This window comes from Macrobrachium nipponense, chromosome 32 (genome assembly GCF_015104395.2).
Source record: "Macrobrachium nipponense isolate FS-2020 chromosome 32, ASM1510439v2, whole genome shotgun sequence".
NCBI classification, from domain to species: Eukaryota; Metazoa; Arthropoda; class Malacostraca; order Decapoda; family Palaemonidae; genus Macrobrachium; species Macrobrachium nipponense.
This window is the reverse complement of record NC_061094.1, coordinates 27852521-27872635: the sequence shown is the minus strand read 5'-3', so window position 1 is coordinate 27872635 and position 20115 is coordinate 27852521. Positions and strand designations below refer to the sequence as shown.

The following is a 20115-nucleotide window of genomic DNA, read 5'->3' as shown; positions in this document are numbered from 1 at the left end:
GCAACAGGTAGGAGAGATGGTCGGCTCACAGGTCTCCGCCCTCGGAACCAAGTTCGAACAGATGTTCGCGCAACTGTCGAACACTTTGATCGGTCGGCGGGCCAGTCCATCCAAGATCTCTCTAACAGAGTTAGAGAGAATGAGGACCGAGTAGTCTGGGCTTGCTCAGGTTCCTTACCCAGTCTCCCCAGTAGCAAGTGCTGGTATTCCCCAGCTACCTCCTTATGAGTCGCTACCAGCCTTCTCCATGGATAACCCATGGAGAGTAGCCGCTTACGCTCCATTCAAGGACGTATGATCTCTGTCCCGGAGTGTGGAACTCGAAGGATTGAGGACTTCGAGTTTTATCCTCCGGGATTGACGCAGCCTTTCATTGGGTATGCTAGGCTGACTGCAGCGGCGCTCACTAGGGAAGACAAGATCACCAGAGAACATGTGCTTTATAGTAGAGAGCACGCTCAGCGGGAATGGGTTCACTGCCTTGAGGACTGGGAGTGTACCAACACCAAGCTCCAGGCTTTCAAGAGTCCTTTTACTATTTTTGCGACGGAGGAGGAGGCTTCTCTTCCGTTCGCTACCAAAATAGTGGAAGCGACTCTTCAGGCAGTCCTCAAGGATGAGCCCATGCCACAACTGAGGGAAGCGGAGTCTACTTCTCCGCTCTTCCCAGCTTTCTTTGGGGAATTGTGGGAGAACTTGCCGTCCACTTTCACGCTTGGTAAGCTCAAACCGGACTGTGCAATGGACCAGTTTTGGTGAAAAGCTTCCGAGGCTGCCTGATACCTTGATTCAGGCAGAGTTCGACGCTCGAACTAGGTTTGGGAGATCCTCAATTCTTTAATCATTACTGAGATGGCTGCTTTATCGTATGGCACAGAACCTTTATTTAAGATTCTGGCCAAGTCTCAGCTTCAAACGGTTTCAGACAGATGCTTTCGACTTCTTCCTAGCTAGGAGGAACTGTCGAAAGCACGTTCTGCAGGAATGCGCTATTAGGCACGAACCTAATAGGCTCCTGGCTTCCAGCATGTGGGGGGCGGACCTCTTCCCAGAGTCCGCGGTGAATGAGGTACACCATGAGGCTGCTAGGCTCAACCAGAGCCTCAGAGCTAGATGGGTATCTCCTCTAAGAGGAAACAAGAATCCGCCCCACCGCTGCTGGTAAGAAACCAAAGAAGGCTGGTAGAAAGATTCCAGCCTTCCACCAGAAACGTCAGCAGCAGCAGCAATTCGTTCAGGCCGTCCCAGTTACCCAACAGGGACAGCCTGCAACTTCAAAACAGAACCCAACCCAATCCTCCTTGTGTCTCCTCAGTCGCAACCCTCGACCTCTTACGCACTCTCGCCGGCCTTCAAACCCTGTTTATGAAAGTCAGGCTTATCCTCCCTTTTCGGTGCAGGCGAGAGGTAGCAGAGCGCGAGGCCACTTTCGCCAGCGGGGTGGCTCAAGTAGAGCGACAAGGGGTAGGCAGTTCAGAGGAGGGCGTGGAGGTCAACCCGCCCAACAACAATGAGGCTTCTCCCCAGGTAGAGGGAGGTTTTGTTCCTCTTCCGTACAGGTGGGGGTCTAGCAATTGGGCACAGAGCATAGTGTCCAAGGGATTGGGTTGGAGTTGGATCAAAGATCCCCCTCCAATCAAATCATTCCGCCAAGTACCATCAAAGGAATTGACAGATTATGCGGAGGAACTCCTTCAGAAAGGAGCTATTGCGAGAGTCAAGCATTTAAAATTTCAAGGTCGCTTATTCAGCGTGCCAAGAAAGGCTCAACAAAAAAAGAAGGGTAATCTTAGACTTGTCAAGGCTAAACTCTTTCATCCGTTGCGACAAGTTCAAAATGCTTACCATTTCGCAAGTAAGGACCTTACTTCCTCGGTGGAGCCGTCACATGCTCCATCGATCTTACAGACGCATACTATCATTCCCTATAGCCAGGCACTTCCGCCCATTGGTCTTAGGGTTCAGACTAGGAAATCAGAATTCTCATTCAAAGTGATGCCCTTCGGTCTGAATGTAGCCCCCAGGGTAATTCACAAAAATAGCAGAAGTGTAGTTTCAACATTGAGAACTCAGGGGATAATGTTAGCAGCATACCTGCGACGATTGGTTGATCTGGGCACCAACAGTCGAGGAATGTCTCAAAGCCACGGAAAAAGGTAGTTCAATTTCTGGAACATCTGGGGTTCCAGATAAACAAACGAATCCAGACTTACTCCAGAGTCTCGTTTTCAGTGGCTAGGAATCAATGGGATTTGTCTTCCCACAATCTGTCAATTCCAGTGGTCAAACGCAAAGAAATAGCCAAAGCTGTGAAACAATTTCTCAAATGCAAATAAACATCAAGGAGAAGCCAAGAAAGTTTCCTAGGTTCGCTTCAGTTTGCCTCCTTGACAGAACTCCTCCTAAAAGCAAGGCTGAAGGATATAAACCGAGTTTGGCGATCGAGAGCAAACGCCAAATCTCGAGACAAGTTGTCAGTAATTCCACAGATCCTTCGCAATCAACTCCGTCCATGGACAAAAGTGAAGAACCTGGCCAAACTGGTACCCCTCCAATATCCCCTTCCGTATTAACCATTCACAGGATGCCTCCCTGTCCGGTGGTTGGGGGGATATTCTCAATTCAAACAAGTTCAGGGACTTGGTCAGCTCAGTTCCGCCAGCTCCACATAAACGTTTTGGAAGCAATGGCAGTTATTTCTTACCCTGAAGAGACTTCTTCCCCCGACCGAAAAAGTCTCATCTAAGACTAGTTTTGGACAGTGCAGTGGTAGTTCATTGCATCAACAGAGGAGGGTCCAAATCCAAACATGTGAACCATGTCATGATAGCCATCTTTGCCCTAGCAGACAAACACAAATGGCATCTGTCCGCCACTCACCTAGCGGGGGTAAGAAATGTGATAGCAGACGCTTTGTCCCGGTCGGTCCCTCTGGAATCAGAATGGTCCCTAGACGACAGGTCATTCCAGTGGATATGCCGGAGAGTCCCAGGTCTCCAAGTAGATCTCTTCGCTTCACAAGCAAACCACAAGCTCCCTTGCTATGTTGGCCCCCAACCTGGACCCCTCTGGCTTATGCCACGGACGCTCTGTCGCTAGATTGGAGTCAGTGGAGAAAAATTTATGTTTTTCCTCCAGTGAATCTTCTATTGAAAGTCTTGAGCAAGCTGAGGACTTTCAAGGGACTGGTAGCGCTGGTTGCACCAGACTGGCCCAAAAGCAACTGGTATCCGCTGCTTCTTCGGAATTGGGTCTCCGACCTCAACGGATTCCCAATCCCAGGCTGTCACAGGCAGTACAAATGAGGACTGTGTTCGCTTCCTCAGGAATTCTTCAGACCCTAACTTTCTTTATGGACTTCATGAAGTTTTGCAGCTAACAAAGATGCTAATATTGATCCACAAAACATCCTCTTCCTAGAGTCCAGATAAGAGAGAGTCAACTATTAGACAATATGACTCTGCTGTTAAAAAATTAGCATCCTTCCTGAAAGAATCAAACACTACAACCATGACAGTTAACTTAGCTATATCCTTTTTCAGAATCCTTGTTTGAAAAAGGTTTAGCAGCTAGCACTATTACTACGCAAATAAATCGGCTTTGAAGAAGATCTATCAGTTGGGTTTCCAGATAGATCTGACTGAATCTTACTTTACGTCTATCCCTAAAGCCTGTGCTAGACTTAGACCTTCTCAAAGGCCTACGGCAGTCTCATGGTTCTTAAATGACGTCCTCAAACTAGCATCAGATACTGACAACTCGTCGTGCACATTCATAATGCTCCTCAGAAAGACGTTATTCTTATTAAGCCTAGCCTCAGGAGCTAGAATTTCAGAACTGTCGGCTCTATCCAGAGATGCGGGTCATGTAGAATTCCTCCCCTCAGGAGAAGTCCTGCTTGCTCCGGATCGTAGCTTTTTAGCTAAAAATGAGGATCCTCTTGCAAGGTGGGCTCCTTGGAAAGTCATCCCACTTCCGCAAGACCCTTCTCTCTGCCCAGTATCAACTTTAAGAGCCTTTCTATCTCGCACATCCTCAAGATCCTCAGGTTCTCTCTTCATGAGAGAAAAAGGTGGTACTTTATCAGTAAAAGGTATTAGACAACAGATCCTTTACTTCATTAAACAAGCCAACCCTGATTCATTCCCAAAAGCACATGACATCAGGGGAGTAGCCACCTCAATTAACTACTTTCAACATATGAACTTCGAGGATCTTAAAAAGTATACTGGATGGAAATCTCCGACAGTCTTTAAACGTCACTATCTAAAGTCCTTGGAATCTTTAAAATTTTCTGCAGTAGCAGCGGGAAACATTGTTTCTCCTGATACTGTATAGTAGTCATAGTATAGATCCAGATCTCCTTCCTACCTACCTCGTCTAACATGCCTCACCCTATCGCCATGCTACTCAGACACTCTAGCCTTAGCCGCTGAGGTCATATTAGTGGTTTGTTCCTTATTTTTTTGCTAGGGACATCCACACTTTGTACTTATAAGGTACTTCAGTGTCCCTACCCTTATTTTTATGCTAGGGCAGGACACAATGTGTTTGTATATTATGTAAATACTTTGCTTAAGTGAACCTGTTTTGTTAACTTACATTACATTATTGTATACTACTATGTTTATTATAAGTTAGTTTTAAGTACTTTTGTTGTTGGCTCTCTTTTTTATGCCATTGTTTAGCATAAGTTAGCTTTAAGTACTTAATTTGTATTCTGTATACCTGATTCACTTATATTATATATCTATTTTTACTTCGGTTTTTCATTTGTCCCTTTTCCCATCTTGCCTGTTTCTCTGGTACTCTTTCATAGGCCGACACGAGCTGAGCCCAGAAAAGGGATTTTGACGTAGGAAAAATCTATTTCTGGGTGATTGGCTGTGTTCTGCCCTATGAAACCCAACCCTGTCTTGCTTTTGTTTTCCCCCCCTGCAGGGCAAGATGTTCATAGATTAAGGATGACCGCTAGGGGCGCTGCTGTCCGTGGCGTCCTTAGTAGTAGTAGTAGCGGCCGCATCACCCGTTAGTATCAGCTCTCGCTAGTGGGGATTTTGGATTGGAAGGTCTAAATGGTGAATGACTCGTGGTAGTGTTCCCACTCGCCCCTATTCTCATACCGACACTTCTTTTTTATAGAGTGAGAGTCAGTTTTACTGACATTTTCTTAATTTTGTTTTTCTCTGGTAAGATTTAGATTAATTTTGCCTAGAAAGAATGATATTAAGGATCCTTTCATAGGGCGACACGAGCCAATCACCCAGAAATAGATTTTTCCTACGTCAAAATCCCTTTTAGTGGGTTTTTCTTGAGTTTTAACTAACAAAAAAGGAGTTTTCCGCGTTTTTATAAGGGTTTCAAGTATTCCCAGGTTCTAGCTATTCACAGGGGGGGTCAGGTACCCATCCCTTGTAAAAATGGAAGGAACACTATTTTTCATTGTTTTCTGTATGTAAAGCAGTGTTTATTCCCTATAAAATGTATTTTTGTTAATATTTTTAGGTTTCTGGAATGCATTAATTATATTTACATATTCCATATGTGAATTATTGTTTTGGTTTTCGTATGTTTCGGACTTTGTGGGGCATTCTGAAAAGGATTTTGTACATAAACTGAGGTTCCACTGTAGTACTTTATTAACTTTTATTAAATTTACACTACTACTTCAGAATCTACAAAGGACTTGTGTTTGAGACCTCTGTGGAAAACTTTAACAGAAGGTATTTACGGTTTATACTGGATGACAGCTTTCATGTAAATAATGCATCAGTATGCTTTCAGAATCCTGGGGGTCTGAAGACCTTAACTAGATTGCATAAGGATTCCTTGAGCAGTTTATATAAAGTTCTTGGGCATGCTATTCTTTATATTTAAGTTTTTCATAGTTCTTTAGTCTGGTAGGTACATTCTAAATTTTTTATTTTATTTTTGTAAAATGCAGCGTTTGTTTTATTTTCCAGATTTACTTGATCTGAGACCACTTCCAGTCACTGCATTAAACAACTCGGAGTTGGAAATGCTCTACAGGTTCACACATTTCAACCCTATTCAGACACAGCTTTTCCATTGTCTGTATCATACAGATAACAATGTTTTGCTTGGTGCTCCAACTGGTTCTGGAAAGACAATAGCAGCAGAAATAGCCATGTTTAGGGTGTTTCGTGAAACACCTGGAGCAAAGGTTAGTCATTTTTGGGGTTTCTTATGTAATGATCTTTCATCAGGTTTTGCATAAGTTTTTGTCATAACATTTTTTCATGATGCTCTGTGAACATATTCTAAAAATTGAAATATTTGGTAGTAAATTATTATTTTCAATAAGGTTAGTCGTTATGTAAACTTAGTTTTAATATTTCAATATAGGTAATTCAAGTAATTTTGAATAAAAGCAAAGGCCCTCTTGGAATGGTGTAGATCACTGAAAATGTATCTAGTAATATATATATATATATATAATATATATATCTCTATTCATATATATCTATATATATATATATATATATCTATATATATCTATATATATCTATATATATATTATCATCTATCTATATATATATATATATATACTATATATATATATATATATCTCTATCTATCTATCTTATATATATATATATATATATATATATATATATATATATATATATATATATATATATAAATATCCTCTATAAATATCTATAAATAAATACTATATATATATATATATATATATATATATATATATATCTATATATATATATATATATATTATATATACTATATATATATATATATGTCTATATATATATATCTATATATATATATCTATATATATATATATATATGTATATCTATCTATATCTATATATATATACATACATACATATATATATAAGCGAATACAACGGGAAAATAATAATCAGAATCCAAGCGCTTTCGTCTTTATTCAGACATCGTCAAGGAGTACTAAAGTACAAATTGGAGAGGAAGGCCTTCAGGTAGAAGACAAGATAGGAATACCAGATGGTTAATTATCAAAAGGGTAAAAATTAAAAGGGATAATCCAGGATTATCGGATATCACACGGTCACAAACTTAAACAGATTCTGACCCTAACTGAAATTACAAAGTATCTTTACAGTCCAAAACATGTAAAAACTGAATATATTAATTTTGTTGCTTAATATTTATCTACAACTTTTTTCATTATGAAAAGCATCAAGTTTAAATAAAACCAAGACTTAAATTTTGAACATTTTCTATTATTTGACTTGATAAAACAAGATTCAATGATATTCCTTTTAACTGTGTCATTACATGGGACTAAGGCTCTTGCTTGACTCCAGTTAATAGGATGGTCTAAATCTCTCATATGTACAAATAATGCATTCGATATTTGCCCAGTTCTCACAGAATATTGATGTTGCTTAAGACGCTGGTGAAAGAGATTTCCGTCCCGTCCTGTCTAATAGATTTTATCACATTTTTTGCAAGGAATTTCATATATGCAGCCTGGAAGATCTTTAGGAGAATTTTTGATTACTAAACTCTTGACATTAATATTACTGAAAACAACATTTATGTTAAAAAGCTTTAAAATTCTAGGAATATCTAAAAACCTTTCATCATAAGGTAATTTTAGAATGTTATGCTTACTAAATTCAAGTTTGTCATTAGTTGAATAAAATGTTTTTCTTACCAAGAATTTTGCCCCAAAAAGTTATTTGGTTTAGATACGTGGATGATATCTTCTGTATTTGGCCAGTTCACGAAAACCTCCAGGAATTCCTTAATAATCTCAATAATTTAGTCCCTTATATAAAATTTACTGTAGAGGAAGAAAGAAATTGTAATTTGAATTTTCTTGATGTAACTGTCCATAGAAATGATAGAAATTTCACCTTTTCAGTCTTTCGAAAATCAACTAATATTGCCTCTTTTGTTCATTACTACTCCAATCACCATCAAAATGTTAAATTCTCTGTTTTTTCTGGGATGTTCCTAAGGGCTTTACGTGTCTGTAGCCCGCAATTTATTGACGCTGAAATTAAAACTATTTATGATATTGCATTGAAACTTAAATACCCAAAGACTTTTGTAGATGTGGCATGGAAAAGAGCTAGAAAAACATTTTATTCAACTAATGACAAACTTGAATTTAGTAAGCATAACATTCTAAAATTACCTTATGATGAAAGGTTTTAGATATTCCTAGAATTTTAAAGCTTTTTAACATAAATGTTGTTTTCAGTAATATTAATGTCAAGAGTTTAGTAATCAAAAATTCTCCTAAAGATCTTCCAGGCTGCATATATGAAATTCCTTGCAAAAAAATGTGATAAAATCTATTACGGACAGACCGGGAAATCTCTTTCACAGCGTCTTAAGCAACATCAATATTCTGTGAGAACTGGGCAAATATCGAATGCATTATTTGTAAATATGAGAGATTTAGACCATCCTATTAACTGGAGTCAAGCAAGAGCCTTAGTCCCATGTAATGACACAGTTAAAAGGAATATCATTGAATCTTGTTTTATCAAGTCAAATAATATAAATGTTCTAAATTTAAGTCTTGGGTTTATTTAAACTTGATGCTTTCATAATGAAAAAAGTTGTAGATAAATATAAGCAACAAATTAATATATTCAGTTTTTACATGTTTTGGACTGTAAAGATACTTTGTAATTTCGGTTAGGGTCAGAATCTGTTTAAGTTTGTGACCGTGTGATATCCGATAATCCTGGATTATCCTTTTAATTTTTACCCTTTTGATAATTAACCATCTGGTATTCCTGAATCTTGTTTCTACTGAGGCCTTCCTCTCCAATTTGTACTTTAGTAGCTCCTTGACGATGTCTGAATAAAGACGAAAAAACGCTTGATTCCTGTTATTATTTCCCGTGGTATTCGCTTATTTATGAAGTCACGCATCTACTGTGATTTTTTGTAATCATTTTTATAGAATAGATATCTATCTATCTATCGATATTCGTTATTATATCTATATATATATATAATATAATTATATTATATCTATATATATCTATATATCTATATCTATATATATCTATATATATCTTATATATATCTATATATATATTATATTCTATATATATATATATATCTATATATATATATATATAATCTATATATCGTATATATATCTAGATATATCTATATATCTATATATCCTTATTATATAGGAATATAAATATTATATATATATAAATTAATATTATATATATATAGGATCATATATATAATATATATATATATATTCTAATATAGATATTAAGAATCTAATCTATATAGATATACTATATATATATATATAGATATATATCTAGATATCTATATATATAGTATATCTATAGATCTATATATATAGTATATAGATATCTAGATATAATATATAATTATATATATTATATATATATTATCTATATATAATTCTATATATATATATAATATATATTAAATATAGGATTATATATATATATATCTAATATATATATTATATATCTATATAATATAATAATATATATAATATATTAATTATATATGTATGTTGATGTTGTATTACGTATTTATATATGTATAGGCGGTCCTTGGTTATCGGCGGCCTCACTAATTGGTGATCTGGGTTTACGGCACTTGTCTAGCGACACCAATAACTGAATTTTTAGCGCCAATCCCCAGTTAACAGCGATGCTGATAACTGAGGGTTGGTGCCAGTAACCAGATATTGGCGCTATTATCGCCGATTATCGGTTGTCAGTGATTGTCAGTTATCGTCACTCCATCTCAGGTTTGTAGCTATGAAAAATACAAATTGTCCTAGAAAATTTGTCATTTTAAGAGCGTCATAAACTTGGAACATCATAAACAGAACCCATTGAACCTGGGGACTGCCCATATATGTATTTATGTGTATATAAATATACACACACACACACACAAGTGAAGTTCAGCATGGTTTTATTTAGAGCAGCCATCCAATCTATAAACCATCAGGATTCTAGGCAAAAAATGCATTAGATAAAGAGATTGCATCAACTGAATTTCCTTCTACATTAGCTTAGATTACTGAAGAGCAGTAGTTTCCTCCAGAACAGATGTCCACTGTGGATGAGTCCAGTCTTTACTGGAAGAAAATGCCAGGTTATCCATTTGTATCCATGAAGGAGAAAGTTAATTCAGGCTTCAAGGTTAAAAAAAAAAAGTGTGCCCTTTATAATGGGAGTTAGTTGTGCACTGAGGTGTATTGTGGAGAATCCTCAAGCGCTGAAGAATGTTCCCAAAGCCCCTCCCAGTTTTTGCCTGTCATAATGCAAGGCTTGGGTTATGGTTATTTTTTTGGGTGGGGGGGTGGTGGTGGGAGAGAATTCAAACATTCTATCTCAGTACGTATTATTGAGTATTGTAATGACAAGGGCATTTCCTTGAAGATTCTTCATATTTTGGACTACACTCCCAGCCATCCACAAAACCACATCAATTTTCATCCTTTTTCCTAACACATCTCTCTTGTTGACCATTCTCTCAATATACTAACTCTATCTGGCAACTTATGGACTAGGGGATCAAGTGCTACTACTTTAGGTTAACACTTAGTAGACTGTAGATGCAATTGCTCTGAATAGCTAATTTACAGGCTGTAGCTTTTGGAAGGGCTATGACATCTACAAGGCAGGTCTGAATATAAATGCTGTGTGGAATGGAATTTAGACCACAGATATAGAAGGTGTACAGATGTGCTGTTAATTTGAAGGGTTATGCTATGGTGGACATGAAGAAAGCCTTGATAACTCAAGCAATAAGTAAAAAAAACATGTATGAAGTAGAGGATTGGTTTTGTTGTTTGAGGTAGACAAGCAGCCACTGACAAATGAGGAGTTAATGAAGCTTCACAAGCACCATTGCCACAAAGAGGAGCAGACATAAAAACTAGAACCATAACACTATCATCAGTAAGATCCAGCAGGCCCTTTTGCACATTTAGAAAGTTCTTGTATTTTTTAAGGAGATGGATCCCAATGCTGAATGCTCTGCAAAGGTTTTGGGGGGAGGGGGCCCCAGTGCACAACTCAGTTGTTCCTTATAATGTTCTTGGATGAAATGAAGAGCTACAGGTGAGACCCACTGTAGTTGGACTAAACCAAAAGTTGAGACTGATTTAATTTTATCCCATTTTTCCCTTGAAACTTGGCGCTGAACCTTTCTCCTATGCATGGCTTAAAGGGTGACTTCTGCAAGTAGGAAGTGTCTGAGAAGTGCATGGTGTAAAGAGCAAGCCTAGTGCAATGCTAAATGTGAATGCCAAGAAGAGAAAGGAAAAAGAGAAATCAGACATTGCAAATTTTATAACAAGAATGGGAAAGCTTAGAATAACATAAACTTTGTCAAGACATGATTAGAAGAGCATATAAAGATGGAACAATGCAGAAGATACTGGGTAAAAATGAGTCAACCCAAATAGAGAGTGAATCAGTAACCTGTGGCCATTGCTTCAATGAGGTTGTTGAAGAAGCAATTTGCTGTGAGATGTGTGGTACATGGTTCCACTACAGATGTTCGGGAATTGAGAGTAAATGTTCAGGCATACTTTCAAGTGACAACATATTGTACATCTGTAACAATTGCAAAGGGCCTAAACAAAGAACACAAATGAAACTCATTGAAGATGAACTTGAAGAAATAAAAGCAAACAAAGGTATTAGCAGCGCCGAGTCAGGATTCGACTTGGGGAAAACTACTGATGTCATGACCAACGTAGATGAAATTCAATGCAAGATAGACGATGTTGATAAAGATGTAAAGATTATGAAAAATATGGAAAAACTTATTCAGAATCACTCGAGACAAAAAAATTGCTTTTAAACAAATTTATAGATAAAGAGAGAACAGCAGTAGATGAAAAGAAGCTAATTATGAATAAAATAATGGTGCCAGTCAATCAAGTTAAAACAACAAAAGATGGACACTTATTTGTAAGATTTCAGATTGGAAAACTTACCTTACCTTACTTTACCGAAGTGCAGTGTCTTGGGACGTTGGCAGTCATTTGCCTCTGCCTCTCTTGATCACTAGCCGCTTGTATTAGTTTATTTGCAGTATAATCTCCATCCAAGTCTCCTACCAAGCTGTCCAAGTATTTTACTCTGTCTACCTCTTGCTCTCTTCCACTCTATCCTTCCAGTAAGGCACAAATGCTCTATCTTCTCACTTATTATATGTCCAACAAAATTCATTTGTCTCTTACTTATTTCTCTTACAAGGGCTCTCTGTTCCAATTCTTGCTAACACCACCTCAGTTGTCAGTCTATCTGTCCATGATATTCTCAGCATTCTTATATAAAACCACATCTCTGCTGTCCATACATGAGGGTGGACAACACATATGTTTTCAGAGCTCTTGTTTGAGTTTCAATTCTTGTATTTGTCAAAAGGTTTTTCATATTCTTAAAGGAGTTTTTAGCTGTCAGAATCCTCTCAATATCTTGTTTTGCTTTTGCATCTTGTGTTAGTAGACTGCCCAGGTAAACAAAACTGTTAGCTTGTTTTATACTTATGTTTTTTATCAATATATTACAATTTGGTGGATCTTGATTCTTTGATGCAACCACAACTTCCATTTTTCTTACATTAATTTTCAGTCCCATTTTTTCACTCTCCCTGTTAACTGTTTCTACTAATGATTGCAATTTTTCAGTTGTGTCTGCAATGATTACTGTTACTGTATCATCTGCATACCTGATGTTATTAATATTTACTCCTCCAATCTTAATCCCTTACATATCCTCTTTACTTCTCAAGATGATCTCTCCATATATTGCAAACAGATCTGGTCATAATACGTACACATCCCTGGCAAACTCCTCTCTTTATTTCCACCCATTCTGGTAAGTTATAGTCAATGCTGACTGCTGCCATTTGACTCCAGTATAAGTTGGTTATGAGTCGGATGTTCTTGCTATCTATGTTTATTCTTTGTAGTATTTCTACCAACTCAGTGTGCCTCACTCTGTCAAATACCTTTTCACAATCTATAAAACACATATATACATCTTTCTGGACTTCTATTGCTCTTTCTGTTAACATTCGCATGATGAAAATTGCGTTTCTTGTTCCTTTCTCCTTTACAAATCTGTATTGTTCCTCTGTTATTTGTGGCTTTAGTTTTCTTTTTATTCTGTTTAGAATCACTTTTAGAATTATTTTTGTTATCTGGCTCATTAAGCTGATAGTCCTATATAGATTGCATTCGACTGGACCAGGTCTCTTAGGTATGAATATGAAGATGGATTTGTACATCTCTTTTGGTATGTAACCTGTATCATATATCTTCCTGGCTAACTGCAGTTTTTCTTAATCCAAAATTTCCACTTGCTAATATCATTTCAGTTGTAACTTTAATGTTACCTGGGCTTTTTCCTTTCTTAAAACTTTTAATTACACTGATTTCGTCGTCTAGTATATCAGGTTCAAGCAAAGGTATGTGTAGTCTCAGTTTTTCACCCTTATCATCTTTAAAAAAGGTCCTTTACATATTCTTCTCAGTTTCAAAACCTCTTCAATTTCCATCACAATCATTCCTTCACGGCTTATAATCACATTACCTCTCGCTACTCTTTTCCTTCCCACTACCTCCTTTATCTTTCTATGCATGGTCTCAATCTTATGATGTCTTTCCAATTCTTCCACTTCCCTGCACTGCTCATTAATCCAATCTTCCTTTGCTGCATCACACACGTGTCTAATTTCCAAGTTTATTTCTTCATATATCTGAGGGTTGTTTTCTTTATTCTTCTCTCCTCCATTATATCTAATATTGAGTCAGTCATTCATCTGTCTTCCTCTCCTTTCCTTTTTGGGTACCATTTCTTTTGCTGGTTCAGTAAATACTATCCTTAACTTTCTCCAATCTCTATGCAGTTCCTCTTCCCCTTCTAAAGGTTCTTCACTATTGAAAACCTCATATCTGTAACACACTTCCACTCTGTATTGTTCTTTAAGTTGTTCATCGGTTATTAGAAGTTTCATTTGTCGTGTCTCTTCTTTTTTCTTATTTACTTTCTTCAGTTTCAGGGCTATAGCTGCCACTACTGAAACATGCTCGCTGTAACAATCTGCGCCCAGGAATGTTCTGGTGTCCATTAAAGCGATTCAAAATCATTTATTTATGGCTATGTAGTCAATTTGATTTTTAAAAAAGGCAATAACAGAGATTCTGGGAATCAATTGTATATCAGTAAATGAGAAGGGTCAACTTAAACCCAAAATAAAAGTGGTTTAATGTTCCAAAGGATGAAGAAGACATCATGAATAACATCATAAAGAAAAATCCATGGATAAGTACAGGCGGTCCCCGGGTTACGACGGGGATTCCGTTCTTAAGACGCGTCGTAACCCGAAAATCGTTGTAAGCCGGAACGACGTTCTTGAAAACATGTCCACAGGGAAAATTTCACGACTAATTTGCAATTTTTCTTAGGGCCGTATCTCTAAAATTATCTCTAATTTACTTTTTTTTCATGTGCAACACTGTGTATTCACAAATTACTGTATATTTTCATTAAAATACAAGAGAGAGAAGAGAGAGAGAGAGAGAGAGAGAGAGAGAGAGAGAGAGAGAGAGAGAAAGAGAGAAATAACTCCTTAGGTTTCAATAGATTGAAATGAACGTCTGTAGGCAACTTTTTCCCCCTCCCATAAATACATATATTTCTCCAGAGAAGAGAGAAAGAGAGGACTGTGCAATTATGTTTGTCTGTCTATCAATTCTTTTGCTGAGAGCGAGAGAGATAAAAGGAAGAAATAGAAACACCAAATGTATGACAAGTATCTTGTGGAGAGACAGAGAGAGAGAGAGAGAGAGAGTTGTCCTTACAGTATTTAAAAGAGAGAAATGGAATGATTATTGTATTTAAAATACTCAGATATGAATTTTGTACTTAGAGTATTATTATTGGAAAATATTAATGATAAACTTATTACATACATGTCCATGAAAATGATCTCATCTCAGTGAGAGAGAGAGAGAGAGAGAGAGAGATTACATAAAACCATTAAATTCGTTGATCATTGTATGGCATTGTTAAGCTTGAGTGTCACTCGAGTTGAGGTGGGGAAATTGATACAGAAAAAGACAAAGGGAAGAATTTTCTTTTGAAATTAGTTATTGTATTATTACTACTTCTATTATTATTATTATTATTATTATTATTATTTTTTTTTTTTTTTTGCTCTATCACAGTCCTCCAATTCGACTGGGTGGTATTTATAGTGTGGGGTTCCGGGTTGCATCCTGCCTCCTTAGGAGTCCATCACTTTTCTTACTATGTGTGCCGTTTCTAGGATCACACACTTCTGCATGAGTCCTGGAGCTACTTCAGCCTCTAGTTTTTCTAGATTCCTTTTCAGGGATCTTGGGATCGTGCCTAGTGCTCCTATGATTATGGGTACGATTTCCACTGGCATATCCCATATCCTTCTTATTTCTATTTTCAGATCTTGGTACTTATCCATTTTTTCCCTCTCTTTCTCTTCAACTCTGGTGTCCCATGGTATTGCGACATCAATGAGTGATACTTTCTTCTTGACTTGGTCAATCAACGTCACGTCTGGTCTGTTTGCACGTATCACCCTATCCGTTCTGATACCATAGTCCCAAGGATCTTTGCCTGATCGTTTTCTATCACTCCTTCAGGTTGGTGCTCGTACCACTTATTACTGCCAGGTAGCTGATGTTTCTTGCACAGGCTCCAGTGGAGGGCTTTTGCTACTGAATCATGCCTCCTTTTGTACTTGTTCTGTGCAAGTGCCTGGGCCGGGCATTCACTTGCTATGTGGTTTATGGTTTCATTTTTCGTATTGCACTTCCTACATATGGGAGAGCTGTTATTTCCGTCTATCGTACTTTGAACATATCTGGTTCTTAGGGCCTGATCTTGTGCCGCTGTTATCATTCCTTCAGTTTCCTTCTTTAGCTCTCCCTCTGTAGCCATTGCCAATTGTCATCGCTGGCTAGTTTCTTTAGTCTGTCTCATGTATTGTCCGTGCATTGGTTTGTTGTGCCAGTCCTCTGTTTCTTTCTGTCTTTCTCCTGTCTCTGTTTATTTCTGGTCTTTCATCTACTTTTATTAGTCCTTCTTCCCATGCAACTCTTTATTATTATTATTATTATTATTATTATTATTATTATTATATTTGAAAAATATAATAACACGTGCATCTACCATAAAATTCTCTCATCTCAGTAAGAAAGAGGAATTATCCTTACAAGTGAAATGGAAAGGTCATTTTCATCTCTAAAATACGACCATTATGAATTTTGTAATTAAAGTTTTATTATTATTATTATTATATTATTAAATAACTGAAATTATCAATAAACATTTTACATACTAGTACATAAAAATTATTTCATCTCGGTAAAAGAGAGAGAGAGAGAGAGAGAGAGAGAGAGAGAGAAGAGAGAGAGAGAGAGAGAGAGAGAGAGAGAGAGAGAGAGGAGCCGAGTGTGTTTATCTCTCTCTGTTTATAACGCTTCCAGCGAAAGAGAGGGAGGGAGTTACCACTATGTATGACACATTATTATCTTGTGTGGCAAAAGAGAGAGAGAGAGAGGGAGAGAGACGAGAGAGAGAGAGAGACGAGAGAGAGAGAGAGAGAGAGAGAGTTAACCTTAATTAAAAAGTGACATGGATAGATTAGTACGTATTGTATTTCTTTAAAATACTATCACATATGAATTTTGTAATTACGGTTATTATTATTATTATTATTATTATTATTTGAAAGTATTAAAAACAAATAGTACAAGTACATAAAAAATCTCGAGTCTCAGTAAATGAGAGAGAGAGAGAGAGAGAGAGAGAGAGAGAGACGAGAGAGAGAGAGAGAGAGACCTTACAGACCTTACAGACCTTACATCTTGTTCGGGTTGCCCCAGGTCCCTCAGTGTGAGGCACCTCTAATGTCTACCAGAGAGTTGCTAGTACATCTTCCGGTATATTTTGCATCTTCCAATCTTGGATGGTCTGGGATGCAGTTTAGATATTTGTCGAGCTTATTCATTAAAACACATCTACGCTCACTCCTGATATATTCCTCAGATGAGCTGGCAACGCATTGAATAGACGCTGCATTATCGATGCTGGTGCGTAGTGGATTAATGTCCTGTGTGCTTTCCTTATTTTTCCTGGTATAGTTTTGGGCATTATTAATCTACCTCTGCTTGCTCTTTCTGATATTTTTAGTTCCATGATATTTTCTGCTATTCCTTCTATCTGTTTCCATGCCTGAATTATCATGTAGCGTTCTCTTCTCCTTTCTAGACTATACAATTTTAAGGATTGTAGTCTTTCCCAGTAGTCAAGGTCTTTAACTTCTTCTATTCTAGCTGTAAAGGACCTTTGTACACTCTCTATTTGTGCAATATCCTTTTGATAGTGTGGGTACCATATCATATTGCAATATTCAAGTGGACTACAAACATATGTTTTATAAAGCATAATCATGTGTTCAGCTTTTCTTGTTTTGAAGTGCCGTAACAACATTCCCATTTTTGCTTTACATTATGCCAACAGAATTGCTATTTGATCATTGCATAACATGTTCCTATTCATCATCACCAGGTCTTTAACTGCTTCCTTATTTGTGATTGTCTCATTATTAGGTCCCCTATATGCATATAGCTTTCTTTCTCTGTCTCCATAATTTATTGATTCAAATTTATCAGAGTTAAATACCATCCTATTTACCTCTGCCCAATCATATACTTTGTTAAGGTCTCTTTGTAGAGAGTTTCTATCTTCATCACAAGTAATTTCTCTACTTATTCTTGTGTCATCTGCGAAACTACTCACTACCGAATCCTTAACATTACTGTCTGTCTTCAATCATAATAACAAACAGTATTGCAGCTAACACCGTACCTTGCGGCACACCGGATATTACCTTGGCTTCATCCGATTTCTCGTCGTTTGCATTAACTATCTGTTTTCTGTTGTGTAAAAATTCTTTTAACCATCTTCCTACTTTATCCACGATATTGTGTTTTCTAATTTTCTTCGCTAATATATTATGGTCTACTTTGTCAAAAGCTTTTGCAAAGTCTAAATAAACCACATCTGTTTCATTTCCGCTCTTTTTATATAATATGTTCTCACGGTGGACTAACAGTTGGGTTTGTGTACTTTTTCCGGGTACGAAACCATGTTGTCCTTTATTAAACAAATTATTTTTTATTAAATGTTTCATAATATTTTTCTTCATTACCCTTTCATACACTTTCATAATATGTGATGTTAGGATGTTAGACTCACAGGCCTATAATTACTTGCCTTTAGTCTTGATCCACTTTTGAAAGTAGGGGTAATATATGCTAATTTGTGCTCATCATAAATCTTGCCTGTATCTACACTTTGTCTTAATAATATTGCAAGTGGCTTTGCGATAGAATGAACTACTTTCTTTAACAAATAGCAGGCACTCCATCAGGCCCATGCAGCAGCTCCATTTTTAATTTCATTAATAGCCTGCACAATATCAGCTTCATTAATATCTATGTCAGCTAAATTCACTATTTCATCCCTTACTTCTATATCATTATCTTCCATTATCTATTCTAGGGGTGAATTCTCTCTTATATCGTTCTGCCAATATGTTGCAAATTTCCTTTTTTTCATTCGTTAATCTCCCTTCAATTCTTAGAGGGCCTATTTCTATTCTTCTTTTATTCATCTTCTTCGCATATGAGTATAATAGTTTGGGATTTTGCTTGATATTTAATAGGGTTTTTTCTTCCAAGTCCCATTTTTTCATTTTTCTTTTGATTGTATAATCTTTTGTTCTGCATTTTCATATCTTACTTTTTAGTTCTATAACTTTCCATGCATTTTTTTCTTTTGCAAGACCTTTTTTTCCACTTTCTGATTTTCTGGAACAAGATCCTTCTGTCTCTTGGTATGCATGACTGATGTTTCTTTTCTTCTTCGGTATATATTTTATCCACTATTTTCTCTAATATTCTATATAATATCTCCGTATTTACCTTTATGTCATCACTTTATTACGAAAATGTATCCCAACAATCTTTGTTTTAATTCTTCATTTACTTTCTGACCATTTTATATTTTTTTTACTGTAGAAGTTGTATTTTCCATATCCTTCCCACTTTTGTTTTCATTTCTTGATTCTTATCTCTGTTTTCACTTGCTTTGGAATGGACTGTTAATTCTATGACATTATGGTCTGAAATACTCGATTAATTATAAACTATTATTTCTTTAACATAATTCATCTCGTTCACAAATACTAGGTCTAAAGTATTTTCCTTTCTTGTTGGCAGGTGATTTATTTGTTGAATGTTGTATTCTAGTAGCATATCTAATAGCTTTTCGAATTGCCTCTTTATCTTCTGCACTACTATTACTCTCTTTTTTATATGTATAAGTACATCCACAATCTCCTATTCGTTCTTTCCAGTCTACGAAAGGAAAGGTTGAAGTCTCCAGATAGGAGAATAGTCCAGTCCTTGTGATTTCTACATATATCATCCAATTTTTGTTTTTTCTAGTTATTAACAAAGTCAAACTCTTTAGTATTAGGAGGTCTATATATTACTATGTCATTAATTTTTCGGATTCAAATTCTACCGCTATATTAGTTTCACATTATGAGAGAGAGAGAGAGAGAGAGGAGAGAGAGGACGAGAGAGAGAGAGAGAGAGAGAGCGAGGAGAGAGAGAGAGAGAGAGAGAGATGTCAGGACCACATGATTGCAACACTGCAGCTCTCCCCCAGCTATTCTCCTGGCTGTCACAGAACTTGATAATAGCTGACAGTTTTAGAACCTGGATCTCGAAAAAGGTTACTGGAAGTTACTTCAAGAAGACTGGGATTTCCTTCATTCCTTCCATAATAAATAAGCTAAAATCTTACTAATTCACTATGGTATTTTCTTTAATGAATTGATATTATTGCTGTATAAGTTAATATTAATATTTGAAAATAGTAAATAATTTATTTATCATACTAAAAAACATACATCTTTGTAGAGGAAGAGAGAGGGAGATAGGATAAGAGAGATTAGATTGAAAAGAGGAGAGATTATAAGAGTTAA

The 20115-nt window shown here is 36.6% G+C and overlaps 1 protein-coding gene across 1 annotated transcript in view; it reads left to right on the top strand.

Annotated features, from left to right (window-relative positions):
- The window catches only part of LOC135207289 (activating signal cointegrator 1 complex subunit 3-like), a 669776-nt gene that overhangs the window by 400850 nt on the left and 248811 nt on the right, over window positions 1-20115 (top strand). Inside the window, 1 exon segment of the mRNA XM_064238959.1 lies at window positions 5964-6184. Coding sequence (XP_064095029.1) covers window positions 5964-6184 — 221 coding nt within the window.